Source organism: Asparagus officinalis, chromosome 1, assembly GCF_001876935.1.
Source record: "Asparagus officinalis chromosome 1, Aspof.V1, whole genome shotgun sequence".
Lineage (NCBI taxonomy): Eukaryota > Viridiplantae > Streptophyta > Magnoliopsida > Asparagales > Asparagaceae > Asparagus > Asparagus officinalis.
Genome location: NC_033794.1, coordinates 121,387,291 through 121,404,175, shown reverse-complemented (window position 1 = coordinate 121,404,175; position 16,885 = coordinate 121,387,291). Strand labels below are relative to the sequence as shown.

The window sequence follows — 16,885 nt, the reverse complement described above, 5'->3', positions numbered from 1 at the left end:
CGCCACCGGTGCGGGGATGGCCTGAACCAGGTGGTGATGTGGGGCCCCTGTGTCTGCTGACGTGGATGACATTGAGATTTGATGGCGGTAAAATTTAATTAGATGACGATTCGTTAATTGGGTATTTTGGGGGTGAGGAGGCGAAAAGGGGTTAGGGGCTGGCTTCGTTTTGGATTTCGGGTTTCCTTTTTTTCCCCTTTTATTCTCCTTTTTCTTGGGTTTTTTATATATTAGTCCCTTATATATTAAAAATTCGTTCCACAATGAAATGATATTGCTATTAGGTCCCCGTTTCATATAAGTTGTCTCATGACTAGTACCTCGAATCATTTAAATTGCTATTAGATCCCTAAGTTCTTACAAGTTATTCCAAAATGAGTCCCTCTAAACATTGAAATTGTTATTAGGTCCATAAATTCTTATAAGTTGTCATGATCAGTCCCATAAAGATTGAAATTGTTGTTAGGTCCTCTAGTTCTTCTAATGTAATTCAAATTATTCCTTCAATCAAGAGCAACAGTACCAAGATGCAAGCATTGGGGGTAGGAGTGCTAAAAATTATCTGTATTCGCGAATGTATTTACAATTGTATCTGTTAGGATACGAATATAGTTACTAAAATCTATAACCGATAGGATACGATTACGGATATGAACATATAGTGAAATACATGTATCCGTGTCCGAATATATGCTGATCATACAATTGTAATTATTTTAATCCTAGACTAATGGAGTTGAGATTTATTTTGATGATCAAAAGATATAATCTTAGTTTTTCTAATATAACAAAAATATTATTTGGTTTTATCATATTCCTTTTGTATCCTCGTGAATATCTGCACGTATATCCGTAGCTTGTTTTAGCAAAAATAGATACGAGTTATCCTTACTGAAAGTATTCATATCTATAGCGAATACAGATATGGCAAGTATCATCTCCGGGAATACAGATATGGCAAGTATCATCTCCGGGCCGTATCCTATACGTTAACACTCCTAATTGGCAAACCTAATGGTGATCTTAATGATTTGAGGACTAACTTAAGAATATTAAATATTAAGGGGTTAGTTTCAAAAAGAAAAAAAAAGAAAAAAAGAAAAGCCCCATATTGTTTGGAACTAAATTGGATAAGGGTTTTTTTTTTTTTATTAGCCAACAAATTTAGCTTAAGTTTTCTGCAGTATCAGTGTGTGGTCACAGGAATGATCCGCGGTGGTAGCATGACCTGAAGTTAGTTCATGCAACATTTAGAAATCATTTGCATTAGTAACACTACGACCAAGCACAACCTCAATAACGTCATACTAAACAAAAGCTCAAACTTACACAGAAGATACTTTTCCAGAAATCAAATAAGCGGCATAACAATCTCCACCCTAATATAAAGAGTGCAGAAGAAAATAACTGATCAGCAGCTCAAACTCAAGACGGTGAGATGAATAAATATCCCTTTATTATAATTGTTTCATCTGTACAACGCGACAATTTTAGAGGTGCTTCTGATATTGTTCTCATTGAACCTGGTCTAAGTGTGATTATAAGTGCTGTTCTTACTGATCTGCAGCTCAAACTCAAGACGGTGAGATGAATAAATATCCCTTTATTATAATTGTTTCATCTGTACAACGCGAATTATATAGTTTCTCATAGACTCATGCTGGAGCACATAAAGAAGGAAAACCCAAAACAAAAAGGAACTGAAACATGAATTTAGCATGACACGTTCCCTTTTATACAATTTCAGACTCCATGATAACTTAAACAAAGAAACAAGCTGATGAAAGTTACACTTCCAGCTTACTACTTTACGACATCTAATATGCATTTGCTGTCAGCTATACAGATCAAATTGCACCCCCCCACCCCACCCCACCCCCCACACACACACGCACACCCTTTTGTACAATTGCAGCTGCATGTTCCCAAAATCTCAAAAAAGAAAGATGTTTTGTACATGATTAAACCATTATAATAGTTAGCACACCCTGCCACCTGGTTTCCTCTTGTCAAATTTCTATAATTCCACCAGGATTCTCGCTCTGACTCTTCTTTGATGGGCTTTCCGATGAATCACCCAGCATGGTGGCATCTTGATCGAACCCGCGAACCTCCATAACATTTGATGTGAATGGTTCCTGCAAAAAAAATTGTGTTAGCTCATATACCAAAGCTCGTACACGGATGAGTGCTGTATCAAACATGAATACATCATGATCCTCCAAAATCTTGACAAAAGGACACAACTGTCCAAGAGTCTTATTAGTAGGGATATCAGCATCATTAAGGTAAATTTCGCATTCTTGATTATTCTCTCCCGGATATCTTTTTTTTAAGTTTTGGTTCGGGTATTGGTTTTTTTACTTTCTTTTTTTTTTAGGTTAATTTTTTTTAAATTGTGTACTATTATACACGTGTGATGTGACAATCTTTGGTCAACAATCTGCGTCGTCCGCTAAATTCTTTCTTGTATCTATAATTCTCTTCTATCTATCATTCTCTATTCTGTATTCCTCTGCCGTCTGGCACATTCTTGTTCATTGAATTTTTGTATGCCTCGTCTGATAATCTATCGCTTGGTCATAGCTGGGCAAGGAAACTAATACGTAATCGACATCGCGACGGATTAATTATGGTTTGGTTGTCCTTGCAAGCTTTGATCATGTTTGCCATCATTCCGCTCTCTTGCCGTTTTGCTCTAAATTTCCGTTGCATGCCACATTTCTTCTTTTTTTTGTTTTTTTTTTGTTTGTTTTTTTTTTGGGAGGGTGAGGGGTGGGGGGGGAGTTGCTATTATACTCCATAAGTTGTTTCTTCATTAAGCGCCCTGAATTGTCCTAAGCTCCATTATAACTAATTTGACTTTGGTACTGTCATGTGTCAGCAACATGACAAAAGAACAGAACGCCCCAGTTCAAGAAAAACCATTTATTTTTTCCACTTTTAGGGAATTAATAATTTCAGCAAGGGGTATGGATTTGCGTGGTGGTGGTGTGTTGGGGTGGGGTGGGGTGGGTGGATAGGTTTTTTTTGGGTGGGGTGGGTGGGGCGGATTTTTTTGTAAAAACTTCAATGTTCAGGGAGGTTAAAAGTGAGACACCCCGTAATTCAAGGGGGTTAAGTGAAACAAAATTCAAGGGATTAAATGGAATAAACAAAGTTCAGGGTTCACGAGCTAAAACCCCCCAAAGTTCAGCGAGCAAAGTGAAATTTAAGAACTAGTTTTTAACAAAAGGAGCTATGATATATACATCATCTTCCATACAACCTCATCTTCCATACAATTGAAGTGATAAAAGGTTGACGCATTTGTAAGTCTAAGACATGGATGGACACAGGTGTGTCCAGTTGTGAGGACCATGCTAAGCTTGGGAGAAGGTGACATACAAACTTATCATATTACAAAAGCCATAGGCATAATATAAATGATATATTAAAGCAGTACGCTTTCAAAAGGGCCCTTTGTTTCAGTAAACCCAATTTGTACAGTTAAGAAAACTTCTTAAATGTGACAATTGGATCAGAATCTCTCATTAGCCGCACAACTCCAGAAAATATGCATGGAATTAGAAATTATGTTGCCTTTCATAAGATAATGCGGAGTATGTACTGCAGTTGTTCCCTTTTCTGGGAAGAGAGACAATGTGTTATTGGGATTGGAGTTGGATCGTCTTTGAGTTACAGAAAATCAGAAACACAGAACTCATAAGAATATTCTGCTCACAACAATTTAATACGTCAGAACCTGTTAAGAAAAACTAAGCTACTGTTATGTTTGCATCCATGGAAACTATTCTCTAAACAAGTTGATGAGAACAGCAGGCAGATCACCATTGATGTGGATTTCCATGGCATATATTGAAAACTGAACACCAAGTGGTATGCGCAACATTAGCAGTTCTAAAAAACACGTAATTCTGGTTTCATGTCTCAGATCATACAATTGTTGTAGGTAAGTCTTTTTTGCATGAATAGCACAACAAGAAAATATATATATAACTAATAGTGCAGCCTTTGTGATCCTAGGTAGTAACAAATGTTAAAGACATGGTAAAGTTCAATATTTTACGTAAAGTCCAAACCTCCACATTTATATATGTAGGTTATAGTACTGTTTTACAATATGAACTATGAAGATTATAAAAATGACGATCTTCTCCACTTATTTTACCTGATCATCAGCTGCAGATCCTTGAGAATTAAACAAAATAGGGCGGCACCGTTTGTCCTCATTCATCAAGCTTGAATTCTGGAAATGAGTAACAAGAGCCGCCGTGCCCTGGATACGTGCATATGCCAACGATGCAACTTTCTCACTGTTAAACTTCTCCCACTTCTTCCCATTGAAAGTCTGAAATATAAAATGCATTAAGAAAATTTGGAACACATCAACTTTACTGATATGAAAGTTACAGAGATAGTCCTGCTCTGCATTTTCCAGTTGAAAATCCACAACAGCAGAGAAAAGAGAGGAGCATTTTCTGCTGCTCGTGCCATGATGCAAATGTCCATACATGCACACGTAAGATCTGAATGGGAACTTACCTGATAGAACGAGACAATGTGTGAAGAAGACACCATGTTTATGAATGCATAACCGACATTGCATTTATTCTGCAGAACATATACAGCCAATATAAATTGAGGACCAAAAAGTATTTATCAATGAATCTGTTAAATGCAAGATTGACAATCATGAATTTGGAATATCAAGGATAAAGAATGTCATGAAACAATTATATGGAAGATCAACTGTCACAAGAACCACTACTGTCATCACCTTAAAATCTATTGGCAGGTACAGAAAATCGTAAGTACCCTTGTGAGTCTCATCAATAGCTGCTAGCAGCATCTTCGAAGTGTACCTGAAACATTCAACAATTAAATGAATCTCTCTCCATGACAAAGCTCATGATGATGTTGATAAATCATACTTATTTGGAATGTTTTTTATCATCAAAGTTGTTCTCGTATCTTCCCCGCTGGCAATCTTTTCCAAATCAAGCTGATATTGCTTCTTGCTATCAAGTTGACTCCCATTGTTATCAACTCGACGACTACGAGTACGCTCAGTTAGACCCTCATACCCAATGGTCCCAAAGCCAGAATATGGTGCATTCCCAAAAAAGCTAGGCCCCATTCTCTGTGATGGCAACATTCTGAAATTTGGCGAACCATTATCAGAGATGTGTCCTGAAAGCAAAGCAACAGAATTCATTGGAGAGCGAGCATAATTCATCATCAAACTTCCCTCATTTCGGCTTGTCCCGGTACCTCCAAAGGCAACTGAGTTCATAAAAGATGTATCCGGTGATTCAGGGAAATAACCTAAAGGCCTCTCGAAAGGAATACCAGATGGAGCAGACCCAACATGATGAGAATGACGATGACTTTGGGATGAAGCCAGGAAAGCAGCATGACGGTTTGTATAAGGAATTCCATGCCCTTTCCCATTACTGTTAGATGTTAATGAATGTCCAATGGATGTAGGACTTCCCCACAGAAACTGGCTCCCACTCAAAGTTCCAACTGCAGATGCATTAGAAGTTGAGGGACAAAAAGAAGATAGATTTCTAGGGCTCGAACTCATGTTTGGTAAAATCCCACTGCTATTATCTGGAAACGAGTGAGGCTGCTGAATGATAGCTCCTTGGGATGAACTGCTGTTGGAAAACACTGGGTCAGTGTGATTGATTCGTCTCTGATCTTTTCCAATTGGTGAAATTTTTGCAGTGTTAGATATAAATGGTGGAAGTACAGAAGCCAATCCATTGATGCCACCTAGATGACCATTAACTCCAGAAATTGGGGACCTGCTAATAGATTGCAGAGGACTATTTTCACTCGGACTGCCAAATTGTGCCCACACACCTGTGTCCAATGCAGTGTACAGTATACCATTTTATGATAGCGAAACTTGCAGCACAAACAGGGTTGCGGCTAAAAAGAAACCCAAAATTCAAAGATCATAAGCAAACCTGGAGGAGAACTAGTTAACGGTGAACCAACTGGATGCCTATAACTTCTGGTTTCGTCATGATCTATCTCTTGAGTCAACTGTTGCATAGCACTGGAATGACAAAATACAACCTCTTAGAAATTTGAAACAACTAGTTAAAAAGTTAGGTAAAACATCACACCAGTTCAGAGTATACACAAAATAATAATGACAGAATTATGCAGAGAATCATTCACAAGTTTAACTTCTATAAAATAGAGAGAACATCGTTTACTTTAGATGTATCAAGATTATCTACTTAGATCATCAACTTCTATGTATATAATATTCTTTTGGAGTACCTCAGCGACCTTGCTACTGTGAGGCGTACCTATGAGAACCATGGTATGACGTCATACCTGTTCTCAGCATATTGCCCGCAACCGTACCAGATGAGTGGAACATGGCAATAATCAGCATTTTTTGCACACTAAAAAGATTCACCATTAAAGCCACCATATCACTATGGCTTTCTTTCATATATTAATCAGGCACTAACCTTGGCTTCTAGCTAGTTTGTCAAAAATATGTAAACAATATTACCAATTGATTGTGGTGCTTTTTCCTAGGCAAAAGGTGCTGACAGGAAATTATTAAATTATGGTGCAGAAAATGATAATTTGTGGTCAGTGTTCTGCATCTTTTATAAGTTATATACTATTATAAGCTATTAACAGCAGAAAACTGTGATTATTCTGCTGAGAAAGTAGTCAACTAAAGCTTGCATGCGCAATTGAACCATCTAAATTTTAGAGGGACCATTTTGGAAATAGTATAGGACCTGGTAATAATACTAATGGCCTTACACCAAGAAAGGTGTGCAGGACACTTTACAAATAATATACCATTTGAATCTATAGCTGCAATGTGACTTTAGATCTATAGGTAAAATGTAAATATATATATAAATAAAAAAATTATATAGGTAGTGTCTTAGTTCACAAGATTACATAAGCTGCTAAAATCATAGTGACAAACACAAGATAAACAGATTTGCACAGAATTGACACTGAGAATGAGCCTTTACATGGGGAACGATGTGCCATCTGGGTCCTTAAAAAGCACTTGGTGCTCAAGCTTACTACACTGATATCTGTTTCTGTGGGATTTCTTATGCACTTTTTATACTGGTCTCTAAAATGTTATTATATATCTTGCTCCCATGTGATTCTCTTCAATCCCTAGGCTGTAATCAATCTTTGGTTTAAGCTTACGCTGTACGAGCATTGGCGCCAGAAAATTAATCCTACTTCCTTAAAAGGATGAATTAGTTCAAACAACAAACAACAATAATAGCTTCAGATGAATAAGTCCTCGTACCCAGTTGATGATAACCTTTGAAATAGAAAGATTAACAAACAAAAGAAGATAAAAGAGAAATTTAGTAGAAATAAGCGGTAGTAAAGGAAATGTTTACGCCAGAAAGAACATAGGTAGAGAACCCAAAAAACAGAGAATCAGCAGTGATCAAATCATATGTACTAACGTTCTACGAGCTCCACCAGGTCGGCTAGGTTCCAGCTTTATACGCTTGCCAGCTATGTCTGCCCTGTTCAATGAGCGAAGGGCTGCTTCTGCATCTCTGACATCATAATATTCAATAAACTTATGGTGTCTCTTGTGTGGTGTCTCTCTTATCTGCGAGAAACGTAGTAATTTTCTTACAAGTTTAATGTTAAAGACAAATATTAACCAATTAAATCCACATGAAAAATTAATAAAAATGAAAACATACCTCCTTCACTTGACCATACGTACCAAACAGCTTAAGAAGGTCATCATTTGAGACTGATGGATCCAAGTTAAAAACTACAAGGGTTCCCTGGTTCATATCCTTATCTGATGGATTATCCTAATAACAAAGAAATAAAGGAAAAGAAGAATGAATAAAAGATATATACAAAGCAGTAAACCAAAGGATATATATATTAACCTTCGGAATTGAGAAATGAATGTCCAGTTTCCTTCGCCGAAGAGGCTTATTTTGTAATGCACGCATAGCAGTTCTAGCAGATCGGATGTCATAGTAAGAAATCATTACAAAACCTCTATGTTTGCAGGCAGTGTACAAAGTGCGAATGTCCCCATATTGCTGTAAAATTGAACAAAACAAGCTCTAATCAAACAAAAGGTAAGCACTGAAGTAGGATTCAGCAAGGTTGTAGCGAATAAAATCAAGAAACACCATGAAACGGATTGAATCAATGCAGCTATGTTTCAGACAAAATTGAGAAGTCATAGACTTATAGACAATATATAAGTTGTTGTGTAAATTTTTGCGGTGGTCATGTAAGAGGAAATTTTCTCATACACATGGTTAGAATATATAATCATGATGTCATCAGTTCCATGATTAATATTACTAATGAAGCAGAACACGCACAGGAATCACATGAATTTAAACTTCTGATTACCCAGTTGATAATGTAGACAAAATGTTGTCTGTGGAGTATTTTATTTCAACATATTAGCTTTGAAACATTACAACATATTGCTGATTCCTTTTTTCTGATCATTCACACCAAGGTATCGCAAGTGTAACGGATAAAAAATTAAGAGCATCATTCTTCTTCCCCACTAAGCAAACATTCTCTCTTTGATCCATGTTAAGTTTGCACTACTGATCCTCCTCCTGCTATTAACATATTACCTACAAACACGCAAATGAATAGAAAAAGTTGACCAAAGCCTTTATCCCAACTTTTTTGGAATTGTATGAATCATTTATCATCATTCAGTAAGGTTTTTTATTGTTTTAATCCCTGTTCATTTTATCCTCCTTGGTCATCCAGCTACATCCTATTGAGTATGAGTCAATGACTCATCCTTCCGATTGAGACACAAAATGATTATTGCACGTCTAAAACACAGCAAGAAAAATGTATCCTCCAAAGTTGAAGCTATTTACTCTAAATTCTGATGAAGAAACTCATTTTTATCTTAACTGTAAATGCAATCCTCAGTTGAGACCAGTGTTCTAAAAGGCGGCCTAGGCGGGGCAGCCGCCTAGGCGTAGTGCGCGACACTTGGCCGCCTAATTTTGGCCGGAGCGCGCCAGCCTAGGCAGCCGCTCCGCCTAGGCGGGCACCTAAGGGCCGCCTAACTTTAAAACAAAAAAACAACTTTTTAAACCCCTTACCCTGCCCAAACCCATTACCCAAACTCATAACCCAAACCTAACCCTATTCTCTGTCTCTTTCTCCCGCTCCACCCGCCTCCTCTCTCAAACAGTCAAACTCCTGACTCTCCCCCCCCCCCCCCCACCTCTTACTGCTCCCGCCCAAGCGGCCTCCACTCCTGCTTCTCCCGCTGCCAGCAGCTTCCTCTCCCCTTGCGACCCGCCCCAGCTGAGGCTCACCTCCTCTCCCGATTCTCCCACTGCAGCCCAACCCCGCCGCAGCCGCCCAGCCGCCAGTGATCCCGATTCTCCTGCCTCTTCTCTTTTGTAGGTAACAATGTTCATCGTTTTTTCACTGTTCAATTTAGTAAATAGTTAATATTGTTTAATTTAGTTCAATTAATGAGGTTAATTTAGTTAATTAGTTGATCTTGTACAATTTTATTCACTGTTTCTAATTTTAGTTTAATCTTGTTCAATTTTAGTTCAAATTTATTCACTGTTCAACTTCAATTCAGTTAATTTTAGTTAATCTATGTAATTAATAATTAAGATCAAAATATTGTTCAATTTTACATATACTCTTATAGAAGAGATGACTAAGTAAATAGATGTTAATACTTAATAGATCAAGTTATGTGATTTATTTGCATCTTTTAATTATGTATTTATGCATGGTTGATTATGGATCTAAGCTTGTTATTTATGTTTTTTTGCAATTTTATATGAACTTAATGCATATTTTTGTGAATTATTATAATTAAATAAATTTAAAAATAGGCAAAAGCCTAGTAGCCGCCTAGGCGTAGGCCCCCGCTCAAACGCCTAGTCCGCCTAGCGCCTTCTGTAACATTGATTGAGACAGTAAATTACGTCAACTAAAATAATAGATCATATTCACGATAACAGTTCTAGAATTATGCACTAGGCACTATGCTTCTGTTAATAGATGTGAGAGCATCACCTGCCTGGAATTATCAACAGAAATACTTGTCAGGCTTGAGAGAAAAATAAGCAATCAACAAGTGTGCAGCAAGTAGTAATGTAGAATAGTATAATTACCACATCCTAATTCATTCCAACACACCAATGAAGCTTATCAAACACTACATCTTTTAATTATAAAAATAGAAATCATGTTTTCCTTGTACAACATCAGGTGCAAGTAACAATTATTCTTCTCGAAAATTCGATAGATCAACATCAGAAAATTTCCAACACATCATTGCTGCATTTGATTAGCCATATAAAGAGAGAATATGAGGGATATGAGCACACTATCAAGATAAAAAGCACAATGGTTTGACCATTCATTAAACATGATAAGATGATTAGGAGATACAAGAGATAAATTAAAAACTAAGACAGTAAGTAACATAGTAAAAGGAATAAATATTGCCAAACAGTTGCCAGCCAAGACTATAAATAGGTTATAAATATAACTTACAGAAGATGAAAGACCAGATGAAGTCTGAGACAATCGGAAGGCACTAAGTAAATTACAACAATACAATTAATTACCTCAAAGAGAGTACGTAATTCTGAGTCTTCAACATTACTATTAATATTTCTGACGAATAATGTCCTAGAAGGATGCTCTCCATATGGATGTTCGCCAGCAATAGCCCCAACACCATTTGGGAGGCCATAGTTGTTAATGCTGTTCCCAATGTATCCATCATTGATACTTGTTTTTGTCATACCAAGAGTGAGGTTCTCAATAGGATCAGATTCCAATTCCATACCTCCTCCACTATCAAAAATGTCATAATCTTCCAATTCCTCTACTTGGCTTGGCAACCCACTAAGGTCAAAATCATCCATAATCCCAGCTAAAAGCTCTTCCTCATCATCAGGCAACAAGCTCCCAATCTCTTGGAGATCAAGCTCATCCATAGCATCTTTAAGCTTATCGAGTTCAGATGAGGAATCATCGACAGATTGTACTCCATCTACATCCACCAATTTCACTGAATAACAATGCCAAAAATGCAAAAAGTTAACAAAAAGAAGTGATTAAGCATAAGTAAAGCCCTGAACAGTATACATTTCTCATGTGGAAGAACCGGTAGTGAGCTTGAGAAGAGACTAGTATCAGTTGATCCGTGATGAGCACTAGATCCAGTTGGAATACCCCATGCATTGCTTCCAATCTTCATTGGTGAGGTTGTTGAAGAACCTAGAAGAAACAATAAAAAATATTACACTGAGGGTTAAGATTTGTTATGCATGCAAGGATTTAAGAAATGAAAGAATCTGCCATGCAAGTCTACCTGCTCGTCTAATAAGTCAGAAGTCTAGCGTAAAGCATTAGTCTATACAATTAGAGAAAGAACATTTTAGGTGGCTAAAACAAAAAAAGGAGATAAAGAGATTATATATCCTTGATTCTGCCTCAGTATAATTGTATAAACAGGATGTGCGAAGGAACAAATTTCCAGCATATTCCTATTTTCATTTTAACTCAAAGTCTACCTGCCTCTGAAGCAACGACACTAAGAAGAGCTCTACAGAATCTAGAGGTAGTGGACCATGCAACTTAAACGATATTTATCAATAAATAGCTTCTAACTATATACGCCTTAAGTTCTTTCAAATAAAACCACCAAATACAATTTCTAAACACCTAGTGAATGAATCAACTTCCAATACTAGAACAAAGGAATTCAAGTTCCTTACTGCTAATAGCTCACAGATCCATTGCCATACATCTTAGTATCTTACTGCATCAATAACACCTGAAGCTCGTGATCATAAGCAGACAAAGATATAGACTTTAGTAAATCTGAAAATTATCAATAAGAATTTATATTTGAGCGAAAGAATTACATACGAAAGATCACTATTATATCATGCATAAATTGCTTTAGGAAGTCCACAACAGGGTAAAATAATCCGAATCATATATGAGCAACTAATTAGGCCTGGGTTTTATTCCAATATGGCAAAACCCAGTTATAAAAACCAAAAGCCTTTTTTCTGACCCGATCAATGAGCAACCTGCAATGAATTTATTACTACTATCGACAAAGATTACCTATTTTAATAACTTGTTACCTATTTTAATAATTCTACCATGGTAGGTTAGTTTAGCTTCCACTTGCTAGTAAGGTACGGTAAATCCCAGAGAGGTAGAAGCCACAAGGTAAACTCACTTCTCTCCCAAATTTCAAAAAATATTGCTTAACAAATTAAACTCCAACTTTAAAACAATATTCAGATTAACTACTGATACTATCTCACAGACATATTTCATCATTCATCTCAATGCATCAAACAACGAACACATAGAATGAGGGTTTGTTTAAAAGATTGTAAATTTTCAGTTGCACTTTGTATTTCAAACGAAGTGTTTCTCAAAGCAAGATTGCTGCTTCCTCATCATAGTATGTGTTAGTGCTTTAAAACTCCATAAACAGATAAAAACAATCATAATCACTCATCCCTCAATACTTTTAAAGTTTATATGCTTTAAAACTCCATAAACAGATAAAAACAATCATAATCACTCATCCCTCAATACTTTTAAAGTTTATACTAATAAACAAAACATCACTCATCCCTCAATACTTTTAAAGTTTATACTAATAAACAAAACTGCTAGTCTGCTGCTACTTGTCGATTGCAACAGTACGTGCCTAATTAGAGATGTAACTTCATCTTTCTTATTACTAATTATTTTACTTTCTTTTTCACATATCTTCTTTCGTTTCTCTATATTTCCTACATCTAAAATGAATCAGAAAACTTCCAACTTCATTAACCTCCCAACTTTTCCTAAGTTTTTGACATTAATGATTTGTTTAGAATTGCCCCTATGAGGGTAAAAGTTAGTTAATACTACTGAATTTTTCCCTCCAATTTCATAAGACCCAATTAACAAATTTCCTTTATTTTCTTTGTTACCCTAACAATCAAGAAGTTTCAATTGATTCAACAATATTATCAGCAACTTCCTCAGGGTGAAAGACTGATCAAGCATACAAATGCATCATAAACCCGCCAATTTATAATCAATTGCATCAAAATCCAAACTTTTTTCACCAAAACAGCTAGATACTCCAATCAACACTTAGGATCACATGAAAGAACTTGAGGGGAACCAAGAAAATGCAAAATTAACATTTTTAATACAGAAAAATTCAGCAGCAACTAAACCCATCACAATAATCATCAAAATCAAGGGGTTTTAAGCACATTACCACACGTGCCAGAAGTCGTAATTGGAACCCTAGACTTCGATTCTGAATCGGATCCCAAGAATCCCACTCCAATTCCCCAGTAAAGCTTATAGAGGAAGAAAGAGGGAGGACAGAGAAGAAAGGGAGAGATGATTGAAGAGAGAGAAAGAAAGAAGACAACGACGGAGGAGAGAGAGAGAAGAGAGAGAAAAGAATCTGCCGTATTTAAATTGGACTTGGCGTCCGCTTATACTGGAATCCTGGAAGAGGATGCTTGGGGTGATTTTAGTATTGAATTTTCTTTTTATATTAGTACCTTCAAATTTCGAACGTAGTCCCGTAAATTATTAAACTTACTAATGAATCCTAGTTTTAAATTATTCCCTCACATCATTAAACTTTCGATATCAGGTCTCCCCATTCTTTTCAAATAAAGCCCTTTAATTGCTCTTCTATTCTTACAATTGTTATGCCCGTGCTTGCACACATGGATCTAATTTCATCGATTTACATATTAGGATTTTGATACAGTTTGAGCTTTCCTTCTAAATTAAACTTGCATTTAGTAATTTTTAATATTATTGTGTGTATGTTCTATGCAATATATAGTATAGGAAAAATTGTTTCAAGGCCTCAAAACCCAAAAAGCTATGTGCCCCAGCCCCTCATACTATTTGTAATGTGCTACAGTCCCTAAATTTTAAAAAAAAAAATTATGCCCCAACCCTTCCAGCTCATAATTAGCTCAATTTTATATGTTTTTTACCCAAAAACCTAACTTTACCCCTCTCCACTTCTTCTTCAATCATCTTCCCTCTAATCTCAGCCCCCTCAAGCCCCCAAACGCCAGAAACCCAAAAACCCAAAACTCCAGCAAACCCCCATTAAAACCCAAACAAAATCTTCAAATGGAGCTCCCTCCTCCCCTCCAACCCCCTTCAAACCCTCCTCTCTAACGAACTCCCCGACCCCCGCGCACTCTCCCTCATCCTCTCCTCAACCTCACCCCTCCCCTCACATCCCTTCCGCTCACAAATCCACTCACTCGCTCTCAAGCTCAACCTCCTCTCAAACCCCCACCTCCTCTCCTCCCTGGCCCTCTCCTACAGCCCCACTAAGGGCCCCACCCTCCTCTCCTAATCCTGCGACCGTCGCAACCCCCTCCCGTGCATTCTCCTTCTTTCCCAATACAATCCCCACTTTGCCCTCAAGCTATTAGACAAAATGCTCTAACTAAACATCGAACTCGACTCCGTAGCTTTGATTGTCTTAATAAAGGCTTGCGGGTAGGGAGTTTGATGTGTGCTTTCCGCTGATTCGGGAGGTTTTGGACTCGAATCCGATGGATCCGGTGCTTATCTCGAAGTTAGGGTATATTCAGCTTCAGACTGGGGATTTGGATGGCGCAAATGCGTCGTTTTTTAGAGTTGAGGGTTTGAAGAAAGGAGAGTCGGTGGAGTTTGAGAATTTGATAGGGAGGAATAAAGCATTGGAGTTAGTAGTGGCGAAGGACTATGTTTCGACTGTGAGGGAGTATGAGGAGTGCATTGAGAGGGACCCTGGAGATGTCATTGCTTTGAATAACAAGGCTTTGTGTTTGATGTATTTGAGAGATCTTTCGGATTCGATTAATCATTATCTGTTAACTGTTATCTATAAACTGTTAACTATAATCCATTATCTATTAACTGTTACTTATAAACTGTTAACTATAATCCATTATCTGTTAACTGTCATTTGTAATCTGTTAACTGTTATCATTTAACGTGTATATGATCTGAAATTCTTATCTATATATATGAACTGTAACCAATGTGTGATATATAAATGTTGTACAAATTTACAGTCGCATTAATATGTTAACTGTATTTCTTTAAAGTAAAATGCAAAATGCAGTGGTTCTATATCACGCTTACCTGTGAGCGTTCTCATTTAACATGTTAACATGTTAACCTTAATTGGTAGATTGATAACTATATTTAGTAAATTGTTAACTATAATTCATTATCTGTTAACTGTTATTTGTAATCTATTAACTAACACCCTTATCTTGTTAACTATTAATCATTATTTGTTAACTGTTATTTATAAACTGTTAACTATAATCCATTATCTGTTAACTGTTATCTGTAAACTGTTAACTATAATCCATTATTTGTTAACTATTATTTGTAATATGTTAAATGTTATCATTTAACGTGTATATGACCTGAAATTCTTATCTATATATATGAATTGTAACCAGGGTGTGATACATAAATGTTGTACAAATTTGTTGTCGCATTAATATGTTAATTGTGTTTCTTTAAAGTAAACTGTAAAATTCAGCGGTTCTATATCACGCTTATGTGTGAACATTCTCATTTAACATGTTAACATGTTAACCTTAATTGGTAAATCGGTAACTATATTTACTAAACTATTAACTATATAGTAAATTGTGTGTTATAATTCATTATCTGTTAACTGTTATTGTAATCTATTAACTAACACCCTTATCCTGTTAAGTATTAATCATTATCTATTAACTATTATCTGTAAACTGTTAACTATAATCAATTATCTATTAACTGTTACTTGTAAACTCTTAACTATAACCCATTATCTATTAATTATTATTTATAATCTGTTAATTATTATCATTTAACGTATATATGCCCTGAAATTCTTATCTATATATATGAATTGTAACCAAGGTGTGATATATAAATATTGTACAAATTTGTTGTTGCATTAATATGTTAACTGTGTTTCTTTGAAGTAAACTGTAAAACTCTGCATCAATACTGTGTTACTTTAACTATGTTTCTTTAAAGTAAAATGTTATCATTTAACGCTGCATTTTGCATTTTACTTTAAAGAAAAGCAGTTAACATATTAATGCGATAGTAAATTTATACAACATTTATATATCACACCCTGGTTATAGTTCATATATATAGATAAGAATTTTAGGTCATATACACGTTAAATAATAACAGTTAACAGATTACAAATAACAGTTAACAAATAATGAATTATAGTTAATAGTTTACAAGTAATAGTTAATAGATAATGGATTATAGTTAATAGTTTACAGATAACAGTTAACAGATAATGATTAATCGAATCTGAAAGATCTCTCAAATACATCAAACACAAAGCCTTATTATTCAAAGCAATGACATCTCCAGGGTCCCTCTCAATGCACTCCTCATACTCCCTCACAGTCGAAACATTTATTCAAAGCAATGACATCTCCAGGGTCCCTCTCAATGCACTCCTCATACTCCCTCACAGTCGAAACATAGTCCTTCGCCACTACTAACTCCAGGGTCCCTCTCAATGCACTCCTCATACTCCCTCACAGTCGAAACATAGTCCTTCGCCACTACTAACTCTAATGCTTTATTCCTCCCTATCAAATTCTCAAACTCCACCGACTCTCCTTTCTTCAAACCCTCAACTCTAAAAAACAACGCATTTGTGCGATCCAAATCCCTAGCCTGAAGCTGAATATACCCCAACTTCGAGATAAGCACCGGATCCATCGGATTCGAGTCCAAAACCTCCTGAATCAATGAAAAGCACATATTAAACTCCCCAATT

General features: G+C 36.2%; 1 protein-coding gene across 4 annotated transcripts; it reads right to left on the bottom strand.

Annotated features, from left to right (window-relative positions):
• On the bottom strand, window positions 1,887-13,541 carry LOC109829241 (protein MEI2-like 2). 4 transcript variants are annotated; one of them, XM_020396417.1, is made up of 13 exons: window positions 13,319-13,508; window positions 11,796-11,854; window positions 11,164-11,295; window positions 10,638-11,086; window positions 7,932-8,090; window positions 7,734-7,850; window positions 7,485-7,636; window positions 5,979-6,070; window positions 4,935-5,871; window positions 4,781-4,865; window positions 4,546-4,614; window positions 4,172-4,351; window positions 1,887-2,138 (listed from the first exon to the last, which is right to left on the bottom strand). In XM_020396417.1, the coding sequence occupies exons 3-13, from the start codon at window positions 11,273-11,275 to the stop codon at window positions 2,010-2,012; spliced, it is 2,481 nt and encodes an 826-aa protein (XP_020252006.1). In that variant the 5' UTR covers window positions 11,276-11,295; window positions 11,796-11,854; window positions 13,319-13,508; the 3' UTR covers window positions 1,887-2,009. The 4 variants fall into 4 exon arrangements, with proteins under 4 accessions (XP_020252006.1, XP_020252008.1, XP_020252009.1 ...); XM_020396419.1 differs by lacking the exon at window positions 11,796-11,854 and having other exon boundaries at window positions 4,935-5,193; window positions 5,275-5,871; XM_020396420.1 differs by lacking the exon at window positions 11,796-11,854 and having other exon boundaries at window positions 13,319-13,541.